This window comes from Wyeomyia smithii, chromosome 2, assembly GCF_029784165.1.
Source record: "Wyeomyia smithii strain HCP4-BCI-WySm-NY-G18 chromosome 2, ASM2978416v1, whole genome shotgun sequence".
Classification (NCBI taxonomy): domain Eukaryota; kingdom Metazoa; phylum Arthropoda; class Insecta; order Diptera; family Culicidae; genus Wyeomyia; species Wyeomyia smithii.
Window position 1 is genome coordinate 55,112,361 of NC_073695.1, and position 24,695 is coordinate 55,137,055.

Genomic DNA, 24,695 nt, shown 5'->3' on the forward strand with positions numbered 1-24,695 from the left:
AAAGTAATTGCTCGCCGGGTTCGTCACTTCTACATTTGCTTATGAGAAAACATCATTCCAATCTCTGAAGACATTTTGATTTTCTAGTGTTCTTGTATGCAGTCCTTTTGAAGACTTCACGCCACGCACTCCCGAGCTGGCTAAGAGCTTCGAAAATTCACAGGAATGGTTATAAACCTATACTCTTTCGTTTATTTTAATTTTAGATTTTGGGTCAAACCTGTGTTGACAACTGAACAGCAAAGCAAAAAAAAACAATTTAGCTCAATCTAAGGACATATAAAAATTCATAGCTTTTTGAATGTTCTTGTGAATTTTGGTGCTCTAAACCAAGCAGGAAGTGCGTAAAGTCTAAAGAGGCTTAAATGAAATTTTACCGGCACCAAAATTTGATTAATAAACTATAATTTTTCATTTTTTTCCAGGTTGGACTCTGGGTTTTTTTATTTCGCTCTAGTAGTTTAATTTACACATTGTATTTTTTCTACATATTTGATATATATTTTTTCTTATATCAAGTTGTTCACATGCTGGGAGTTTTAAAATTTAGATTTATCTTTTGAATTCTAGAAATAAACACATGTTTCTAATTCATTCAAAGATTGATTCAAATAGCAAAGGCAACAAGTTTGTTAGTAATTTTTCTAATTAAAAAAGTTAAAATTTTCGTTTCATGTAAAAAAATTAAATGGATACAAATCTACTAACATGCTTCGTTGCACGTCATGCACATTATTTAATTGGTGTGAAAATTAGCTCTTTATTACTTCTTCTTCACACCTATTTGAACCAATTTTTGATTTTCCATGAAAGACCGCTATTTTACCATTCAGTATAGTTTCCAATCGGCATTAGCCTTGACCTTTCGATTAGTGCTGATTGATTACCGTTAATTACCGGTCGTGTTAGTGCCAGTTCCATCATTTCGATTTATCGTTTCAATTGCGTTCTATTTTCTTTGATAAATGGCTTTTGTGATGTATCCGTAATATTGCATTTCAATGTATCAGAATTCGAATTATATACATTCCATTTTCGCTTTTCTTTACTACTACATACCAATTCAAACAATATGATCATTTGTTGTGAAATTCTGGTCACTAGTATAAAAAATATCTATAGAAAAAAAAATCTAAAATCACCTAAATGCAGTGCTAACGTTTTGGTCTAGCGAGTCAACTGATGACGTTGATTGTGAACAAATATAATTTTGCTCGACAAGCTAGTTCACTCGTGCTCAGTTTTCAGTTCGGCACGCATCGTTATCCACTGTGTATGAATTGACGTTATAACAATGTGGCACAGTGTTGTGGACATTCCCCCGATGCTGCTCGATTGCTAATCCGCAGTCCGCAATGCAGCGCAAGGTGCCATAAATCTCATCAACAGCACCGAATCAATCCATCACGCGAGTGTTTTTTTTCTGAACCCAATTTCAATCCAAACGGTCGTTGTGCCGTTCACCGTACAAGGCTATGCAAGGCTCATCACTTTTGAAAGTCAAATTCAGGTGTTACCCGCGGTGTAGTTAAAAGAGTCAGCTACCTGGAAACAAAAACGCAATCAACCTGCGGTGCGCGAAATACGCAGGCATTGGCCGTGAACTTGTTGATATAGTTTCATTGTCTTACGAAGGGAAAGTCCGTACGGTTCACTATCAATGATACATCGTGAAGGAATTGTATCAATTCAATTATGTAAGCGTAAGCGTGTATCGCGGTCAAAATATTGCTCCATGCTTAATAAGAGCCGTCTCCTCCTCTATTGCTTTTGAAGCTTTAAATGATAACGCGTCTCCATTGAATAGAATAAACCCGAAAACTGACACAAATAGTCACCTGTTTATTTTGCAATGTTAAATTGGTGTGTAGCATCTTATTTAATTGCCTATAGTTCTTTGTTTGCATTATTTCACTGTTGGTTTTCCAAATTTGCATGATCGTTACTTCAAACTGCATACAATTCGCGTTTGCTCTCTCAAGCGGAACTGAAAAAAACCCTCGTTTGGTTATTTTCTTCTCCGTGCATCAATTCCTCCGGCGGTAACCTGCTACTGTCCAATCCGAACGTTTTCCCCATTTTACTAGCGATTTTTTCCTCTCTACTTTCTCTTTCAATTTCTTTTTTATTTTCATTGCGCTCTCGGATACGCTGCGGTACCGATTTTAGAACCACCGAAACCTACTCCCCGGACGCGATCGGCCACGTTCTGGCGACGCACATCGGCAAGCGGACCCGCATCCTGGACGGGTCCTTTACGTATGTCGAACTAATGAAGCACTACAGTTCCTCGCTCGATCTAGATCCGGACTGGCACAAGGATAATCTGTTAGTATCGGCCACGCGGAAGGCCGCTTTTGATGAAACCAGTTTTTGTTCGACTTTGCGCGTTTTTCGTTTTGTTTCGATGTTTTGTTTGCACCACAACAGTTCGGATTATCGTGCCGTTATGTTTTTGTTCAACAGATCCGTAGTGAATGTTAATGTTAGTGCTTATTTGCCGCACCTTTCACTTGAGTCAGCACTAATTAGCAATTGAACGTAAAACCACTCTTAGATACACAGTCGTAGTTTTTTTTCTCTGGTTACGCTTGCAAACAAAAACAAACATTGAAGGTCGTTCTAGAGAGCAAGCATCATTGTTTGTTTGGTAGATGACACAGATGATGGTCACCAGTGGCAAACACAACAATAGCACTGCTGGATGCAAAACCGCGAATATGCAGCGAGTGCGCATCTTATTGTTTCTGCTCGACTTGCACGCCAAGAGGATTACCGGTGACGTCGTCGATGTCATGCTGCGCGCTTGCTGCTTCAGCGCGGTACACTTGAAATAATAAAGTACAACGGCGGCCGTAAACGGAGATGGCTATGCGGGCTGGTTTTGTCATTCCGCTCATCCGCAGTTGAAAGGGAAGATCTAAACCTGCCAGCGCCAGTGCTACGGAAATGGTACCCTTGAGTGCGGGTCGCTCGGGTGCATTCAGGTTTACGAGTTCCTCCCACTGCCGTATGCGAATGTCTGGTAGGGTAAGATGATCCTTCATGAAGCAGCAGATAGCATCATGAGTTTGATCTACGCATCGTTTATGGTCAAAAAATCGCTTTCAAATATGAAAAGCTACCCTAGATTTGAACAATTGCTTTTTACTTTGAACTGGAGATTGCCGGCCTAGGCCAACTTTGATGATAGATAGTATTAAATTATCAGTAGTATTTAATGGTTCCATTTTCATTTTGTTTTAAGTTCCAGGTTTTGTAATATTCACTGGTGAAATATTAAGTTTTAATAAACATAAAACGAACTTAATTCTGTTTTTGTACTACTGCAATTTATTTAATGATTAAAACTTTTAACCATATTAACTCAATGATTGACTTAGTTTGGTACGGTATAGTAATTTTAGAGCTAACTTCTTTCCGTCTATAAATTTAATACCCCTCTAATTCGGTTTCTTTTCTCTTGCTACATTTTTCTTCTTTAAATGTATGTTTCAACTCGTTTGATTTGTTTTAATTTGATTGCGTTAGAGAAAAAAGTCTCTAAAAAATCAAAAAAAGAAAAATAATGGATCCCAAGATTGTATCGAATATATGATCAGCATAGAAATATATTAATATATTTGCTTTAAAATAGTTTTTAACGACGCTTTATATTGATACTGAGCAGCACGGTTTTTTTTCCAAAAAGATCAGTAACTACAAATTTAATGTAGTTCGTGTCCTACTATATTCAAACCATGGGTTGTGGTTTTCAAAGTGATGCTTTCTACCTGGACTTGAAGGTTGCGTTCGATAAAGTGGACCACGCGATACTGCTTGATAAAATGCTTAGGCTCGGTATAACATCGGATTCCGTACGCCGATTTAAGTCATATTTGACTGACCGTAGAGTTTGTGTGAAAGTAGAATCTGTTGTTTCTGACCGCTTTTCCAATATGTCAGGAGATCCTCAAGGTAGTAACCTGGGTCCGCTACTCTTTTCTGTCTTCATCCACGATACAGCTCTTCTGCTGCTACAGACTGCCGGGTAATTTATTCTGAAGATACGAAATTGTTAAAAATATATTTGCTTGATTACATGGAGCTACAGAAATACCTGGACATGTTCGTGAGTTGGTGTTGAACAAATTGCTCAACGCTAAGTATAGATAAATACAACACAATTTCATTTAACAAAAATCGTTCGCAAATCGAATTCAAATATTTTTTAGAAAAGCAGTGTAAAAAAGACCTCGGAGTAAGGTTGGATCGCGAACTGACCTTTGAAATCCATTGTCGCTAAGGCTAACCGACAACTTGGATTTATATTAAAGATTGCTGATGAATTTCGTGATTCGTTATGCTTCAAATCACTGTATTGTTTTCTCGTGAGATCAGTCCTAGAGACCAGTTCTATAGTATGGAGTCCATGAAAATTGGTTACACATAATGGAAATGATGCAGAAAAAATTCATCCGCTATGCTCCTCACTTTCTCCCATGGCGGGATCCACATAAGTTACAATTGAAGACAAAATTTTCCTGATCGTATTCCAAAGTTTGTCTAACAGAATTCAAACTCAAATAGAGCAGGTATACCTCAAGGTTCGCCTTTAGATCCAGTTATGTACAACATATTGATTAGGATGCCAATGAAAATCGTATTTGAGGCGAAATCCGATTGAGCTGAAATTTTTCATGGCGATTTTTTTACAAGAAGACGAAACTTTTGAGTCCTACCGCTAAACGATATTCGAAGGATATTTCTTTTTTATACATCTCATTGGCGCTCTAATATCCAATAAGGGAAAAGTCTTTGTGTGATTGCAGTCGATTGCAGAAAAGCATAGAAGTTTTCTATTCCTACTTGCAAAAATGAGGAATTTATCACAATGCTTCTAAAACTTACGCAATCATCTTTTCTCGTAGAGCTTTTTCTCCAAAACTAAACAATAACAAGTTTGTTTGAAGAATGAGCTTTTGGTTTACAGATAAATTTTTAGACCAGCAATACTTTATGCTGTATCTGTTTGGACAGGCTGTTGTTTAACAAGGAGATTTTGGGATACAGTTCTGAAAATTATTTTGTAGTTTCGGTACCTTCGAATGGTACAGACATAGAAGCTATGTTATTACAAACTGTGACGAAAATTGTAACAATTCTCAATAGCTACGACAAATTCTCTCCATAGTAAATACATATTTCAAATTGAGCATTTCCATCTCAAACTGCAGAAAATACGCCCGATTTTCTTAAATTCAAATGGGTTTCCAGGGTTGCATTTTATGTCAAACAGATGTTTTTTTTTCTCAAGCGCAGCTATTTAAAATTGTCTAATTAATTGTTGCATATTTTAATTGTATTGTCTAGATAATTTAACGTCCCCCGAAAATATATTTAGGCATTGAACTCAGCAATAGTTGAAAAACATCAAAAGAAAAAAAAACTGAAGTGGAGGAAACAAAAAAAGTTTACCACATATTTTGGTGGATAGTGTAAAATCGTTCAATTTTGAAAAAACTTTCTTAAGCACCTTTGAGCTACTACTAATGTAGAAAACAGAACCATATTTTCTAAATTTATCAAATTTACTGTTACGGGCTACTTTCTCAGAAAATTTCCATATCTAATTTTAAAGAAAATTTCAATCTTTATTAATGTAGTCGTCTTCTTTCATTTACTCTCCAAATACAGTTTTTTTCACATAATATCTTCAGATGAAATTTAATATTTAAAAAGCCTTAAATAATGACATAAAGTATAGTATGGAACTCCGTAGAATCTAACTTTTTAGTCTTCCTCTTCAGATAAATGGTAAAAAAGCAAAGCCTTGGTTGCTACATTCAGAACTTGACCTTCTGTTTATTTATACACAAAATTCGCAGCCGACTGTTTAGTGTACAGGACAATTGCGGGGCTAGCGCTACGATCCTACTGACACTAACAGCCTCTCCCGAGCCGGGACTCGAACCTACGACGACTGGCTTGTTAGGCCAGTGGGAGATCAGATAAATGGTGTCTTCAGCAAAGTTGTAGATGATGCTGTCACAGAAAACTTTGCCGAAATCAAGTTTCCTTCCACTTTTCTTGATTTGAAGATATGGATATTGTTTCATATCAGACTTGTCCTTGAAAGCCAGTTCGCGAGAGGCGCAATCGCATGTTGTTTTGAGGTTTCTCGATTGGATTGGAGTTTTCAGCATTTGTTTGTCCGTGACAAAATATCAAGATTTGTTATAATCCTGACATTTTTGTCTGATCGGGTGGTTTCACGATGACAAAAAAGGTAGAAATAAAAATAAGTTTGAATTAAACGGATGAACATGATATCAAAGGAATAACTTATACCATTTACTTGAACAAAACTTAAAATATTGTAGTCTTTCAGCAACCGTCATATCAATAATTTTTTTTTACCTTGTTAATGTTTTTCTTGAAATTTAGTGAAAGAGTCAAGAAAAACTTTAGTTCTTTTTAGTCAGTTTCCAAATGGTAAACCTTTCTCTGTAGAGAAAACAGCACCCCGAAAATCTACAGATCTTTTTCAAGTAAATTTTTTTTTTGTCTCGTAAATTTATTGGCCCCTTTGGTTACCTCGACCTTAATGTTTTTATTTAGCTAGAGTAGCAATCTAAATTTTCAGCAAGTATAACGAGTGATTTTGACGGCATTTTGGGAAACAAAATTCTTCAAGAACTGTCCACTCGTTTTACTCCAAATGGCGTATTTTCTGGTAAGGTAGAGTGATTACCAAAATTTTCAGCAGAATCTCTCAAGTCTAGTAGGGGAATATTGTAATTTTAGTGTTTTTGACCGTTTTTGGAAAAAGCCTTTTAGGGCCGTTTTACCCCATTTGGCGTTTTTGGCTTATACATAAAATTAAAGCTATTTAGAGTTTTGCTCTTGTGATGTTGAGAAAAGTAGGAAGACCCTTACAAATTAACAACTTTTTAAAGGAAAATGCATTTTTCCAAACCCTTTCAGCTGGTTTCGAGGTACGATGCTGGCCTTACAAGGCATTCGTCGTAGGTTCGAATCTTGGCTCGGGAGAGTCTTTATTCTTAACAGTTGGTGGCGTAGTCTGTGTATAATAAAAATAAGGTCGCGTTCAAAATCGGAATGAAGCACCATGGCTTCGATTTGCTTTTTTAATTTTTTCGTCGTGTTACCTCTTTGCCATATATTGTGACCATTCGTTTCGAAGCACTATTAATGTAGAATAATAACACAAATTTTTAGAAAAATCCATCAAATCTAGCAGAAATTGACTTTTTTGTGATTTGAAGGTTTTTGGATATATGTTCAAGGGTCGTTTTACCCCACTTACCCCCGATAAAAAAAAGCTAAAAAAAGAGCTAGTGTGATATGAAATGGTATATCTCCAAAACAAGAAGAGCTAGAAGAAACGAGTCTTCGGCAAAGTTTTTGTGACAATATTGTCTACAACTTTGCTGAGAACACCATTTCTCTAAAGTGCATGCATAGTTAGGTTTTGTAGCGCAACTAGCGACGGAGTTTCGAACTAATACTTATTGTCACTTTTTTAAGGATTCTAATAGGGAAAATCCACAAATGACGTAACATTCGAGAGGGAAGCGAAGGATTTGTAGTTTTGTGATGAAATGCGACGAGGGGGAGGGTGGGGGTCATGTCAAGCAACGTAGCAAATGTGAAATTAAGAAAAAAAATTGAATTTTTCTAATTGTTCTTTTATGTCACTGTTTCGTCTGTTTAGGGTCATTTCTATTACTTTATAATTCATTTATGATACAAATTATTTTTTTGATGATAAAATTTGCAAATAAAAATTGTCATGGGGGGATGAGGGTTGTTTTTTTTTTGTTAGGGAATTAGGATTACGTTGTCCATTGATGTGAACTTTTGTAATAAAAGAGGGTTGTTATAAAGCTACGTAATTTTTTAGAGCGGTGTCTGACTTAGTGCTGAAATGCATTGATGGGGGTTGGTAAAAAAAACTTAAAAAAAAAACCCGTCATTTATGGTTGTTCCCATACTGAACTTCGTTTGAAATTAATATGTCAAAAATCAGTATTCGGAGAGTAAATCAAAAAAGTTCACGATTTTCAACTGTCATACCACTGTGCAGTGTTTGTGTTTGTGTGTGTGAGTGTGTGTGTGTGAGTGTGTGTGTGTGTATGTGTTTGTGTGTGTGTGTGTGTGTGTGAATGTGTGTGTGTGTGTGTGTGAATGAGTGTGTGTGTGTGTTTGTGAGTGTGTGTATGTGAATGTGCGTGTGTGTGAGTGTGTGTGTGTGGGAGTGTGTGTGCGTGTTTTTCTGTGTATAGCTAACCGAGGTACGTTATAGAACAGGTGCAATGGCGGGTGAATATGATGTTGGGCTTTGAAGATTATATTTTGCCACTAGTTCAAGTCTCGTCGGGAAGATGTTTATTTTTTTATCAGCCTTAGTCAAATCCCACACTGTTTTTAAAGCGGCAAAAACGTGATCGACATTATTTTTACCAGAAAAATTGATTTTAGAGCCGTAGTTTCTTCATCAAAGTTTTTTTTATTATTCATTCTTCATTTTATAGAAGCTACAGATTTGTGATAACCCAAAAACATCCAAAAATGTGGAACGCATTTTACTTTCTTATTTTTTGCACATAAAAATTCACTTTGTTCGTCGAAGGTGTTGCCTATTTTATAAGGAACAACTTCGTCGAAGACATCTTACTTCCATTTGCGTATTTAAATGGACTTTTCTGGATTTTTTTAAAGTTTGCCACTAAAACATAACTTTACAAAAATCCATTTGAATAAGTAAATAGTAGTATGGTGTCTCGACAAAATTGTTTCTGTTAAAATATGCTTCAACTTTCACAAACAAAGGGAATTTTTATATCCCAAAACGTGGGAAATAAGTTAGTTTCTGATCACAAAATTGCAATTTATATAACATGGAAAACATTTAAAGGAACAACTTCACTAAAAACAGTAGGGCTTAAAAATAATTTTTTCAGAGTCGAAATAATTTCGTTTTTACTATGTTGAACGGTATTTTATGTATTCGTAAGATAGCTAGTTTATCAGAGTTTTTGTTCCCATCATTGAAATTGTCGATATTGATCAAAACTCAGGAGTTTGAGGCCCGTTTATTTCGACTGATTAAAATAGGCACTACTGCTTAAGCCTTTTTTTACCCTACCTCTAATCAATTTTGCAGTTGAAACGTCAGCTCATATGTTTTGTCAGTGTGAAGCCTTTGTATTTGCTAGGTATTACTTCTAACTTCTAGCTCCATATCAAGTATGGATTTTCAGTACGGGTGCCTCGTAATCTGCGTACAGCAATCGAGGCCAGCCACAAAAGATAATCAACAAGATGGTCGCAGTGACTCACGTAGTTCCAATGTCCTTCAGGCATACAAAAAAAAATTAGTTTTGCACATCAGCACCTCGTTAAGCTTTTGAAATGATGTCTCCAAGTGCTCTACGAGCAATAAGAGTATAATAAAAGTATAATGTGCTGATAGAAGGTATTAAATCCTATTACCAGTCGCATGGATTAGAACTTTCTTTCTGAATGCCGCACGTGATGGATTCTTGTCGCGAAGAAAAATGTTTGGATACAAGAAGTGTTGCTATGATAGTTTGATGTACCTATTTCCTCTAAAGGGAGGGTAAAAGAAAAATTGTCGAGAATAAATAGAGCAAATAGAACTAAAATTGGAAAGTGTATTGGAAAGTGAAGATGTTTGAGTACAAAAAAGTTCTTATGATGGCCATGGTTTGGTTCCAATCTGGTTTCTGGAAAACAACCGAAAATGACCGAATACCACCCAATATTTGTTTTTACACAATTTAGTTAATACTCAGAAGCTAAGAATCAACTCCAGATGCCATTTTGGAAACAACTTAAAATGACAGAAGTCAAAAATTCAAATTATGATTTAAACTTTATCTTACCAAATGATATTCTTGGAAACAAAATATTGTATAAATAAATCAGTAGATTGTAAAATAATTACGAAGAAATAACCAACTATCCAATGTGTTTGTCCAAAAGTATGTGAATATAATTAGAAATTTCCATGGTTTTAATGTTTAAATTAGATAAATAAAGAGGAAAAAAAGGGTCGGGATAGAATTAGCCGGATCAACTTCATAAATATGAAATTTCTTAACGCAGTTGATCTTATTAATATTATTCCCTTCGTTACTAAGAGGTAGTTGACCAAATACCATCCAATGTCGGCGTTTTCAGAACCGGGAGTTGACTCCAGACTACTCTGAAGCCGCTAATTAATTCCAAATGTTCTGAAATCTAATTCCGCTGCCAGTAGACCAAACTAAAATGTTAGTTTGACTATTGACTGCACACAAAAAAATAGAATTAATTTTTTGTCTCTTCTTTGCTGTGCATAAGCTCAAGAAATACTGATCTGTCAAATCGAGTAATCATTGTTTTGAATTTAGTAAAAATAAACAAAGATCTTATACTGACTAAAAAAAGGTAGGAACAGATAATCGTAAAATTGTTGGGATTTTCAACCATCGTTTTATAGAAATGGATGATTAATATTACAGCACATTTTTCAAGAATAACGATACCCCAATTATTTAATAATATGATTGTAGTAGTAGTCTCCAATCAAAAAGCGGTGGTAAAAAACTTGCTTAAGATATCCGCTTTCTAAACATTTCAAATTTAATTTAAGAAAATTCAAATTTCTAGAAAAATAAGCCTTTTTTGTGAGTTATTCGTGATTCTTCAGCAACCACCAACGATAAAATTTTTATTTTTTTCAATTCGAAATTAATTCTGTTGAGAAAACAGCTTAGAGCATTGTTTAGTCCTACTTTTAAGTTTAATATTGTTTTCCTTCCGCGGATAATACGCAATTGACTAAATCAAACGTGTGAAAATCCGTTTTTCAAATCTTAAATGTTTTACTAAATTTTGGCCGATTTTAAAATCATTCTAAGTGGGAGCGCTCCCTTGGAGAAGAGGATGTGAACTCTCAGTGTTTTATCTGGCTATGCATGGTGATGAATATAATCGCTCCTTTATTCGCATTAGAAATTTCAATTGGGGGCAATCAATAAAGTTTCCGTCTAAAAAACATTTATAGAATGATATTCGACAAAGTTTTTAGAATACCGAATGATTATTTACAAAATTTCGAGTAAATTGTTATTGAAACTCTATCTAATCTCTATTATGATTTGTTCTGGTTTGATTTTAATTTTGCTTGCGTAATTCATAATGCAAAGAAAATAATTTCATTTAGCGGATATCCGTAGTATTCCAAGCAGTTGCAATTTCAAATCAACCGGAATAAAACTTTTTTGGCTTACAGAGGCACAAAATTCTGACGGAAAAGTTTTGTTATGTTTCGTTCAGTCTGATGCTTGTCAAATCGGGCGTAGGATGCTTATTGCTTTTCCTCAATATGCTATAGAAAAGCACTAAGCATCGCTTTTTTGTTGCCTTGAAGATTGAGGCGTTTAAAAAAAAAACTTCATTGGTATGCTGGTTTCCAAACAAAATTGCTTATATGCCAAGTTTCGTTAAAACCGCAGACGGTTGGGTTAGCCTTCAATCAGTTTATCAAGAATTTGATTTTTTCTCTAATACTTATTAAATTCACGATCTAAATTGTGGACTCGTTAAGTTGATGATCACGTGCGACAAAGAAATTGCCTTCGTAGTCTTTGTTACCTATACGGTGTAATAATTAAAACGTAGATAGAGTAATTCAAATTGCTCTGATAAGGTGCTACTTTATACCATTTTCGCACAAAAAGAAAAACCCACTGATCGGAGCAGTTTTAGTCATTTTATAAATTTATTCAATATAATCATTTTACTCCAGACCTTCGAAAACTTTTGATTTAGATTTTCAACGACTGTAACAAACAAGCGATCAACGACTTGCCTTCATCATAATCCTACTCTGTTTCCCCTGCTCATTAGTGGCGCGCCCTTGATGATACTTTCACGGGTATTCTGAAGAGCGGTTCGTAAAGTACAAGTCCTGCTCTTTGGACACGTACACCGTGCAGCACTCGAGCCCTCCTCGTGGAGAAGGGTGGAAATGTTTGTCAAGGTCATCTTTATGCGTTGTATGTAAGCACCTTTCGCCCACTATTGAAGGGATTACATTTCCACTTTTCGTTCAAAGTTCCGGCTTGGCAAACCATTAAATTGTGCATTGGAGTCACAGCTAGTAGCGACCACACAGTGGCAACAATCATCCTTCTCCTACCTAACGCCCACTCACGCCCAGCGATGGCCGCGATAAGGATTCGTTAGCGTGTTTCACAAATCGCTTTGTATGTACGTACAGGTGTATGGTCGAAAGCAGAGCTTAACATTATCCGACACCGGAAAAACTGAGAATGTCAAGGACTATCGTATTAATAAATTTAAGAACAAGGGAGAAAGCTAGTGAGAAGGTGGATGATTGGTGTCGGTGTTCTATTATCTGTGCAAATTACGGTTAGCTTCAGAACGCTGTTTGAATGAGAGCAAGTAATTTTATCGAAATACTTGCACGTTATGATTTATGTAGCTTTATGTGTTTTAAATCACAACATTGTCATCAACGGTCCTTTAATCGATATTTCTAATCATTAGTCGCCATAGCACATATGAAGATTCCGAGTTATGCAATTTTCCACCAACCGATCCCATCACCGTCGAGATGAGTCAGCAGAATTGTGCCGTATTGTGCTGACTTGCTATTCCACTGAAAATTGTATGAAATTAAGCTTTTTTCCACCCATTTGCAGGATGCATCCGTTTCTCTGTATAAAATGTAACGTGATAGAATTACATCCGCTCCGACAGTAAAGCGTCAGTCTATTTATGTCTCTGCAGCCGGAATTTGTTTTAGCGTAGTATCCGCAAAAGCAGTGGCAGATGTTTTAATCCTTTCGGTTTTTTTGCGTAAAGTCTCGAACAATGCCAAAATCACAATCATAGCTTGGATCGTTGCGAGATTGTTCCACCAGAAAGATGCCTCTAGAAAATCACACTTTCTAATAGAGCTATTGTTCGCTTTTAAATTTTCACTTGTTATGCGTGTTAATCATTCACACCCCCGCTATAGAAATCACATGCTAACTTTCTTTCTTTTTCCTTCGCATTCCAGATACGAACGATTGCTGCGCCGCGCGAAATCCGAGGACCTCTCGGAGGTGTCCGGCATCGGATGCCTGTACCAGAGTGGCGTCGATCGGCTTGGACGCCCAGTTGTGGTATTCTGTGGCAAATGGTTCCCCGCTCACAATACAGATTTGGAAAAGGTAAAAGCTTTTTATTTTTTACCCCTCACGTGCATGTGGTTTTAATTGTCCATTTTTTTGGTGTTTTTTTTTTGTAGGCCTTGCTCTATTTGATATACCTGCTGGACCCGATCGTGAAGGGTGACTACGTGATTGCCTATTTCCACACACTTACCAGCTCGAATAACTATCCATCGTTGCAGTGGCTGAAGGATGTTTACAGCATACTGCCTTACAAGTAGGTGTAAACTTTGTATAAATTAGATATTTGCTATTTTTTATGATTTAATGTCTCTTGTTATGAAAATGATTGATTTTGAAATTAGAATAGAAATTCAAGCTTCGACCTATTTTACAATGATACAATATCAATAAGCATAAATTGATAAAGACCAAACGGAATCTACTTATACTAGCAGTTTATTTTCGACATAGAACATATTTGTTGAAAAATCTATTTCTATATACAGTGCTTTTTCGGTTTTATCAACAGTCGTTTTTATCACTACTAGCCAAATTCACGCTCGATTTTCTCACGCTTCTTTACAGAAAAAAATCTAATTCAAAAGTATTGTACCAGGGAACGGGGTGAAATTGATCAATTTTTATAACATTTTCCAATTAACTAGCTTCATGTACATTTTTCCCGAAATATTATAATTTTAAAACAAGAACTGGTATGTGCTCCAGTAAACCTCTATGGCTATTGGTGAAATTTCTATCGTCTACTTAATTCTATAAGGTACTACGAAATGATCATTGTTGAAAATTACATTTTTTGAGCTTTTATCAAACTTTACTCACTTCTCCAAATTTAACGTAATTAACCCTCAACTAAGATTACTTTAAGTAAATTCAATACTTGTTTTGTTATTTGGAAACTTGTTTGATCAAATTTGATTGAGTTTTGACTGAGTTGAAGAATTTTTCGAAAAATATGAAAAATTGCACTGGGCATGCAAGGGTTAGCTTTGACAGGTATGTGAGTCATGAAAAAGTTGCGTTTAAGGACCCGTTAACATTGCCTAGTGTTGTAAGAGCAATATCTTTTGATTAGTATTTTTTATCACGAATTTTCAGGTGGTCAATCTCTGTATCTGATCAATTTCACCCCATTCCACGGTACTTCCAATTGTTCACTCTGTAATTGGAACATAATTTTCACTTCTGCCCTGCATTTGATAGTCTTATGTGTTTAGTTTTATAAATTTAATTTATTTGATCAATTTTCTGGACAGGGCAACCAAAGGTCATATCTGTTACTACTTATTTGTGTCATAGATTCGTGAAAAATGAATCGTGAAATACTTAATTCATTGACTTTGGAGCAAAAATTACGTATCATTCGAACAGTCGAGGAAGAAGTTCTATTGATAGCACAAAAAGCCCTACAGTTTGGTGTTCATAGGACGTCGATTTAAAAATCAAAAAAATCTAGCGGTTCCGCGATTTCACATAAAAAAGCATTAGACTCTTTTTACTATGCTAAAGTATGGGCAGTACAAATCATATTGATATTGCATGTATAATTGTCTCGAGAAAGTTCGCGAAAATGCTTTAGAGCAGGCTTCGAAATGGTCACGGTAGAACCACTTTTCACTGCGATAATCGTCTTCTTCTTCCTCTGACGCTACCAAGGCTCGCTGTCTGAATACATTCTTAAACAAACATGTCAAATGAGTATCGCCATCACGACGTTATTTTCCACAAACGTATTTTGACATTTTTTCTAGAAATGAGAATTACGCACGTTGAAAGCGTGTATTCTGGAAATTATTTATATTATTGATCTTGTAATAATATTTCTCAACATAAATGAACGAAGTAGACAGAAATAGGCCGAAATAGCATCGCTAAACGATTGACAGTGTGCATTTCTTTGATACGCGAGTGTCGTTTGACTATCCTTTTCTTTCTGTGAGCTGAGCGGCGATGGTTTGGTTATTTTACATTTACGAGCGAAAGCCGACTGTGACGCACGCTAAGGAAGCGAGATCAAATGAAAATGGTGACCGTTTACAAGCCTGCTTTAGAGAAAAATATTATGAAGCAACTGTTTTTTGTTCACTCATTTGTATCTTGAACTTATATTCCGTTCAACTATGGCATCGTTTTACTCAAAATATCATAAATTTTGATTGAATTCTACACAAAAAAATCCCGTTTTTATCATTTCGCCAAATTCACGGAAAAATTTTTTTGACCGTGATAAAATCGAAAAAGCACTGTACTCCAATTTTTGCATCAGTCGAGATGTTTCCATCAATTTTTGACTCACTACCCGATCAAACGATTATAATGAATGAGTAACACAAATATATCTGAACTTGATAGAAATAACAATGCCTGTAAAAATCTTGATATGCCAGAAAGATGAAAAGTACAGAATTATATCAAATTCTGTTATCATACACATGTATGTTCAAAAATGTGTTTTTTAAAGCATATTTATAACCAAATATGTTATTCAACTAGCGAAATTTTGTACACTCTAACTAATTCTGATCTTTTTCTGCCAAAAACGATACAAAACTTGTTATAATTTGTAATAATCAGTAAGTAATTTTGATACAAATTTTGATATTTTAACTATTAACGAGACCAAGTTTAAAACACAAGTTGATACAAAAAGTTCGGAACAAAATATCAAGATTTGTTACAATTCTGATATTTTTGACAGATCGGGTAGTTCGAACTAAAACTGTACCAAATTTTTATTCAATACACAATCAACTATCTATGAGACAAACGAGTTAATCTAATGAAAAAAATCTGAGGGAAGTTGTTTTCTTCGGTTTAGTAGTAGAACGTTCATATCTCAACAGATTTAAACTTCTGGTAAACATAAATTTGGTTTCTCTGAGATCTCAGAATCCCCGCAAATAAGCAAAATTACTAAGAAAAGTGAAAAAGTTCACCGTGAAAACAAAACAGCGTGGGTTACCTCTATCCCGGCGGAGAGAAAACAGTTTTTACCTCAAAATATGAACTCCAAACTCTTATCACTCATCAACTGTATGCACATTTGACACTAACTGTGCATATTAAAGATCAAACTACAGTCAAACCTCCATAAGTCGATATTCTATGAGTAGATATTTTCCTATACTAAAAGTAAAAAAATCTTGCTTTTTAGTATCTATAACTGAATTTATGATCTGAACATGAAATCATTTAATAGCAGAGGCGAATCAGCTAATACCTTCTCTAATAAAGACGTACTATTAGATGCTCACAACACATTTTAACATTTGCAAATTTTGACAATTGATATCAAGAGATGCTAGATATATAATGTAAAAAATCAACGGACATATAAAACTCATTACTTAAAATTTTCAATGCTTTTTATCACCATTATTCACCATCTCTCCTGTAGGCGATAGTTTTACCGTCTGAGGGTTACCGGAGAATCTGCATCTTTATTATCCTTAATATCGAACAAATGAATTATAATTCATATATTTTGCGCTTTACTTTGAATGTTCACTTGAAAATATTTTAGATTATGATATTTAAAAAACAATCACAAGGGTTGTATGCAAAGCCACGACCGCAAGATTGACGTCGAACTACATAGGGTTGTTTATTGCTTTACTTGTATTTAATATGTTTAAAATTTTGTGCAAAAGAGGAGTTGAAATGCTACCGAATTTAAGTTTGCATATATATCACTGAACAGGAGGGAAACAAACACTATACAACGCAAACAAGTTTCAACAGTCAAAGTGCATGCAGATTAAAATAACATTATATCAAATCTTCAATAATTTGATTATTGTTCTAATAAGGACTGTTGTTGTTCAATGTCGGATATAATGTTGATCGCATCTGTGTGCTACCCCGACAGAGGACACCAAGACATTTTTCTGATAACACAGTCGAAAGCTGTTTTCACACAGAAAATTTGACGACCCATATACTTTAAAGGCTAGCATTTCAAAACGTTTGTGTGTTGTCACAATACGGTAACTTTTCATTAGTGGAAGTGCCGGCTAATGTATCTACTACTGATGCTGCTCGCTACTGCACAGAGGCAGCTTTTGCTAGAGGAAGTGCCACTGCACCAGCTGGCCCCAAATATCACTTCTAATACCACTGCTGCTTCTGATGCTATCCGCTGCCACAGCTGCTGCTGTTAAGTAAGGATTGTTGTAGTCGCTGTCTAGAACTAATATGAGCAGTTTCGTAGTAGTAGTAGTATTGATTTGTTAACGGAGACTCTAAATTATTAGATTCATTCGTCTCAGAATGAGCAGTTTTGGCTGAAACAGGCTCTTATAACATATAGGCCACATAGTACATTCCGAAATTATTAGGTCTATAATTCTGTCGATCGTGCTTGGGAAAGCAAACATATTACGGCCAATCAGATCAATCGAAATTTGCGTTTCAACAAGAATTGACCATTTTCAATAATATAGTTGCTTGTCTTATTAGGGTTAGATAATTTTTAAGGTTTTCATTTTGCGATAACTTAATTCTTATGCAGATAATGAAAGCTGTTCGGGTGTTGTTCTTATTACTGAAGGAAAAGATAATTCAGTACGTTCCGAGACATGTAGATGAAGTCAAATTTATTACTGTTTCAACATTTGAAGGTGTAAATTAATTCAAGAGAAAATATTAACTCTTGAATTAGGGTCTTATTTCATCCTGAAAAGGACAATTTGCTATTTAATTCTGCCCGCTATCGCACAGAGACAGAACTGAAGGAAGTACCCCACTGCATCAGCTGGCCCTGCTACTATTGATGCTGAGACCCGCTGTAACTGCTGCGCTATCCGTTGTAATGCCACAACTGTGGCCGCTATCCGCTGCCATTGGTATCCGCTGCACTGCTGCTGCTACTTCTGCTGGGTGGACTGCTGTTGTCGCTGTCTAGAACTAATATGAGCGGTTTCGGCTGAAACAGGCTCTTATATAGGCCAAGTAGTACATTCCGAATGACTAGGTCCATTATTCTGTCGACCGTACTTGGGAAGCAATCATATAACGATCAATCAGAGGTCGAATTTTGCGTTTTGACAAGGCCTGAGACAATTTTCAATGGAACAATGCTTCGAATAATATTATAAAAATTTTCTGCTTTTGGGAGGAATTTTAGAAGATTTTTCAATCTTTTGCTGCATGAACGAAAAAATCCATCGAAAACCAACCAATTTATTAGCATTTGAAATTGAACATATTTTTCATTTTTTCATCCCTTCGTAGCCGAGTATATCAAGTGAACCTATATGCAGTTGTATTAAGTGAAGAAACGGTAAAAATTGTATGATTTGCTTAAATATTAAATGCTTTCTGAGCAAAATCATTTCAAATCGCCTGGAAATACGCGAAAATTTAAACGACCATTTTTGATTTGAATGAAACTTTGCACACGTATTTGGCTTAGCGAACTGAGCATTTTTCACAGGTGTAGAGATTTTTGACACCCATGAGTTACATTCTAAAAAGGCGTATGCCTTTTGGCATAGGTTTTATTCGGAGCATTGTAGCCCAGAAAGCGTTGGTTGCATAGAAAAACTGTCTGAGATTGAGTTGTAGCTAATCGAAAATGCATCATAAAAAAAATATCCACTGTACAAAAAAAAAGTTTGTTTGACCAAAAAAATTAAAAATAAACATTAAATTTCAACAAAAAAAAAGAGTTGATTTTTTTTTTAAAGAAACTTGATGTAATACGCAACTTTTAAAAAAAATTCCAGGATGGAGAAATGAAAAACAATTTTTTTTGGGTAGATTAATTTTTTTATGAATATTCTAATTCAAACATTTTTCAAAATATTTGTATTCTGATAATCTTAAAAGATGCAGAGAGTCATTATGAATCTAAAAGCTCTTGGTAGTAAACATTCTGAAGGCATTGGTTTTCGAGTTATTTCTAATTTAAGCTCGAAAAATTATAATTATTTAGGAAAATACGTTTTTCTTAATTTGTCCATGGTTCTCCAGCAAAAACCATACGTTCATTGGAATGCTTGATCAAAAATATACAATTCATTCTTTGACAACAAAACGATTGGGCGAACGGTTCTCAAGAAAAGAGTTAAATGTTCTAAGTGATATAAATATATATAAGAATCAAATATTTATTTTCGATTTTTGTTATCTTAGGAACATATTTTTTTATGACATAGATACTTTACAGAACTTGTTTCACCTTATATTTTATATACATCATAAGTAAATGATTCGTCATCCTTTGAAAACAGCTTCGTTTGTATCTTATTTTCTGAAATCGGAACAAAGAGTAATACTTTTGAGTGGCAGCTATTATTATAGATTTTTTGAAAATGATGCTCCATTCTGTTACTCCTTGTTCATATTCTTCATATGATACCCAACTAAATGACATTTTTGATGAATTTTTATTACTTTCGTGATTAGACCAATCATACAATTCTTTTGCGCTTGTAATGGGATGTTCATGTTCTTTAGCTAAACTTGCATTTCCTGCCATTCGTTTTAATATGCCACCAATTGCATCGCATGGGCCTTTACCATGAGAAGTCGCAAAAAATGCCACTCTGCATCGACGTTATATTTTGTTTTGAACTTGCAAAGACTTGCAAAGTTTTTTCTATTTTTATATTGTGAGGCAGCTCCATCAGACATTAATATCGCTTTTTTTAACTCTATTGTTGTTTTCAAAAAAACTCATTAATTTGGCAATGGACACCTGAACCGCAACAGTATCATGATGGAGTACTTCTGATATTATGATGAAGCTGATGTTCTTAAGTGTTCCAGATTCTGAATAATAAACAACGAAGGAATGAATGGTGGCTTGACCATCACTACACGAATCACAAATTGATAAAGACGTTGACTGTTGACTGTTCAATATTTTTAATTTTGCAATAACGTTTTCGTTTAATTTGCGTAAGCTTGATGAGCACCGATGATCAGGAAAGGGTTTACAGCATTTGGGCTTGGTGTATTCCATTTTCACTTTATTCATCTTCACAAAATGCAAACTATTACTAACACATCTGGAGTAGTGCAATCGTATTTATATACGAAAACAGATATTATAGGTAACCCAGTAGTTATTGGTTGCGTACTTTACAAACAGTTATTATTAGTAAACAAGTAGGTAGTGTTGCACGACAAACATATATTTTTATAAAACATTCGGCAAGGGGGAACGTGTAGGTAGGCTAAGGTTTAGCGCTTGAGTTATTTATCCAATCGTTTTATTGTCAAAGAATGAATTGTATATTTTTGATCAAGCATTCCAATGAACGCATGGTTTTTGCTGGAGAACCATGGACAAATTGAGAATAACGTGTATTTTCCGAAATATTAATAATTTTTCGAGCTTAAATTCAAAATATTTCGAAAACCGATGCCTTTAGAATGTTTACTACCAAGAGCTTTTTGATTTAAAATGACTCTCTGCATCTTTTAAAATCATCAGAATACAAATATTTTGAAAAATGTTTAAATTAGAATTTTTATAAAAAAATTAATCTACCATAAAAAAATTATTTTTCATTTCTCCATCCTGAATTTTTTTATAAAAGTTGCGTATCAACATCAAGTTTTTTCAAAAAAAAAATTAAAAAAAAATTCAACTCTTTTTTTTTTTAAATTGAAATTTAATTTTTATTTTTAATTTTTTTGGTCAAAAACATTTTTTTTTGTACAGTGGATATTTTTTTTATGGTGCATTTTTAATTCCCAACAACTCATTCTCAGAGGGTTTTTCTATACAACCAACGGTTTCTGGGCTACAATGCTCCGAATAAAACCTATGCCAAAAGGCATACGCCCTTTTAGAATGTAACTCATGGGTGTAAAAAATCTCTCCACATATGAAAAATGCTCAGTTTGCTAAGCCAAATACGTGTGCAAAGTTTCATTCAAATCAAAAATGGTCGATATTCGACCATAGGTCATTTGGCGCGATCTTGCTCTTCTGCTACTACACTACAGCTCCGATATGCCCCACTTTTAGTCAGGCTGATATGTTCATTGCTTTAGCGTTTACTTCCTAGACTTCAAGTGCTGTTTCACTTTGCGTGATGAGCTGTAGCAGAGGCATATGAAGCTGCATGGGGCATATCATACTGTATCTGGGGCTTTTTGCCACGATAGATTGGAAAGCTTGCGATTTAATCATATTTTTTTAATAAATTTATGACGTTTTTGTGTAACACTTTTTACAAAACCAAATATTAGCAGTGCATTACCCACTGAATAGTGTATCTAACTCCATGAAAGATTTGTTGTTTGTAATAAACATAAATACAATATTGACGATGTTGCTTAGGGTGAGAGGGAGGGGGGGGGGAGGAGCGTGTATATCAATCTGCAGTGATCTTCACATTTTTGATTTTTCATATTATTGAGGTATCAACGATACATATACACTTTCATTCCTTTTCCATTACAGATACAAGAAAAACCTTAAGGCTTTTTACATTGTGCATCCCACGTTCTGGACCAAAATGATGACCTGGTGGTTCACGACGTTCATGGCGCCTGCTATCAAGGCGAAGGTGCATTCGTTGCCCGGTGTCGAACACTTGTACTCCGCCATCGCCAAGGATCAGCTGGAAATTCCCGCCTACATCACCGAGTACGATATGGCGGTAAATATTTTTCGCATTCAACCAATCAGAAGCAAATATTCTATTCAGTTACTTTTCTTCCAGACGAACGGCATTCACTACTTCCAGCCAGTGACCAACACCTCCTCGCCAGCCTCGTAAAGGCTGGCACCCTCTCCCGCCCCCTCATGAATCTTCATTAAATCACGTGTGGCCGTGAACGAGGACGTTGAGCCAATACTCCTCCTTCTCCAAGATCCTCAAAACATTCGCTTGTACACCATTTAAGCTAGAGAAAAACTTAAACATAGCAAACTCATCGATCAATATTATCTCGTCATATTTGTAGTCAAATTTTATCTATTTTTCCACTTTGAATCGTCTCACCAGCGTGTAGAATTCACAGCGTTTCGGCGTTCTGTTCGATCAAGAACATCATCGAGTAAAATGTAACCCAATCAAACAAAATGAAAGATAAAAAAATAACAACTGTTCTAAACGATACAAAAAGAAACCTATTTGCTTCCTTTCCACCGTTGAAAATTTAAAATATAATGATAACAAATGATTGAAATTAAAAAAAAAATGAAACGTCTGTATATTAAAAGCAAATAAGAGTGGGGCAAGGCGAAAGAATGCTGCAGTGACAACACACAAACTTGTAGCTAACGAAAGAAAAAAAAGAACATTATTCTATACGCTTTACCGAGACCGCGGTTCAAGAGTATATACACAATTTAATGATACAAGTACTAGTTGCTAGAGCTAACCAACGTTAAACAGAGAAAAAAATAAACAGTTCATGCTTGTTGAACTATTGTTTATGAAACGGTTAATGAGATAATTATCATCAGCAGAGACAGGCAGAGTGAAATATATGCAGGAGAAAAAAATAATGACCACAAAACAAACCCGAAATAGCAAAAAAAAAAAAACCTAGCGAAAACCTTATGCTGCTATGCGGCTTTTTGTAGAAACAGCTTGAAATAGTTCGAAAAGATGAGCAAACACACGTACATAGTTGGGTACATAGTACATCAGAAAATAGTCCTGCGCTTTTGAAGTACAGTCGCATACACTACAATCGTAGGGGTGTTCCGTTTGTTTGAAATGTTCATTGTTGCATTCCTTTCTCGCTGTGCTTGTTAGTTGTGATAAGCAGCACGGAAAAATTCTTTGTCAGTGCACTTGCAGCAGTGAATATCTCAAACTAGGAGACAGACTCCATTGAGAAAAAAAAATGCATAACAAACGTAGACAAATCTTACAGAGCACCCTATTTTTGGATGCGCAAATGCAAGCTTACTTATTGAAATAGCTTAGAAACACAAAAAGAGAAAACATACCACAAAAAGAGAAACATACTGTTGAGAAAGCAAAACAAAATCGAGAAGCAAAAGCACGTCATGCGATGACGCAATTGTTTGTGCAGCCCCCAAACCCAAACAATCAAAGCGAGAAATCACCAAAATAATAAAGCAATTTCCCGTAAGGAAAGGAGAAGTGAAGCAAAAAAAAAGAAAAGCGTGCGGCTGCTTTTTTTAGGGAGCCATTCATTAAGTTTGTTGTTAATGCTAGTAGCAAATAAATCAGAGAAGTCAAGTTAAAACATGAAAAAAAGCGAGTGCCAATAATGGGAAGAGTATCGATTGATACACGAAACTTTGATATAGTGGGATTTTAACATGTTGATCTTTCTAGAACGCGTTAAATCGATTGTTGTTTCTGTTCGTTGCTTTGTCCTTGAGCTTTTCTACTTTTGTATATGTATTCAAATGTAACGAGACGAGCCAGAGAAAGAAGAAAAATAAAGCTAGAAACATCCTAATGTTGAAAACCGATACAAGGATTAATGCCCAATTTGTCTTTCTTAACAAGTTAAAAACAAGTAACGTCGCTCTACACCGATGTTCTTGGTTAAATCCAACACGAGTGGGAACGAGTGAATCGATTGTTTTCTAACACAAGGTACAGAGGATGGTATATTTGGAACACGTTGGTAGCAAACCCGTTATGTTTATTTCTCTGATTCAAAATATTCTAACAAAATACTGTAGGACTGTATATTAAAGCTACAGAGAAAAAACATCCATACAAGTACATACAAGTTTTCTCCATTTTATATAAATTGTAGTATCTATGTGTTATCTTGATGAAGAGACTTGTTTTAAATTTAGGAGATTCTAGGTTAATGAAAAAAAACTTTACTTACTACACTGCAAACTACGCAGAGTATTACTCGTATACATATTAATATGGTTAAGCAACTTAACACACGTATAACACAGGAAACATTAACAGCAAAAATAAACAACAAAATGAAAGTTTAGTAACAGGGCGCAGAAAAAGTGGGTAATGGAAAGCAACAAAAAAAGGATATGCGAGTAGAAGTTAGTTACAGAATTTGGTGCAATGTAAAACCGAAACAAAAAAAAAGCTGTAAAATATTGTTAAACAATTATTTAATATATTAAAAAAAAACTTCAGTCGGATAGCGGACCGCAAAATTTCTTAATCGAGATGGAAAGCCAATATGGATGGATTGAACGAGTTTGTATTCGGTACATTGTTCTTATTTCGCGAAAAACAACCAAAGCAACGATGAATGAAATACATTAAAGTTGTTGGTAATTTTTTGAAACGAATCGAAGCGGTTAGAATGATTGATCCGAAGTTTGCTCCCACTTTTTTTTGTATAAATACAACCGTAATTGTAGTTTCTTGTTCGTTATGAAACAGTAAGGCAGGAAAAATTTGTGTTGAGCAGGCAAAAAGAATTCTAATTGTTTGGAAAAATATATTTTTGGATATTTAGCTCATGCTGAGAACAGGTTTTCTAATTACTCAACTTCGCTCTTTCGTAACAGTCTTGTTTTGCTATAGGTTATAGGTTTGCTCCGTA

General features: G+C 35.1%; 1 protein-coding gene across 7 annotated transcripts in view; it reads left to right on the top strand.

The window, feature by feature from the left end:
• LOC129725481 (protein GDAP2 homolog) overlaps positions 1-24,438 on the top strand; it is a 198,372-nt gene extending 173,934 nt beyond the window's left edge. For 5 of the 7 annotated variants that reach the window (XM_055681384.1, XM_055681385.1, XM_055681386.1 and 2 more), the window contains 5 exons: positions 2,170-2,328; positions 13,103-13,256; positions 13,334-13,473; positions 21,637-21,835; positions 21,899-24,438. In XM_055681384.1, coding sequence (XP_055537359.1) covers positions 2,170-2,328; positions 13,103-13,256; positions 13,334-13,473; positions 21,637-21,835; positions 21,899-21,955 — 709 coding nt within the window. In that variant the 3' untranslated portion in view covers positions 21,956-24,438. The remainder of the gene's footprint in view (positions 1-2,169; positions 2,329-13,102; positions 13,257-13,333; positions 13,474-21,636; positions 21,836-21,898) is intronic. The other 2 variants (XM_055681387.1, XM_055681388.1) reach the window with 1 other exon arrangement.
• The last annotated feature ends 257 nt before the right edge of the window (positions 24,439-24,695 follow it).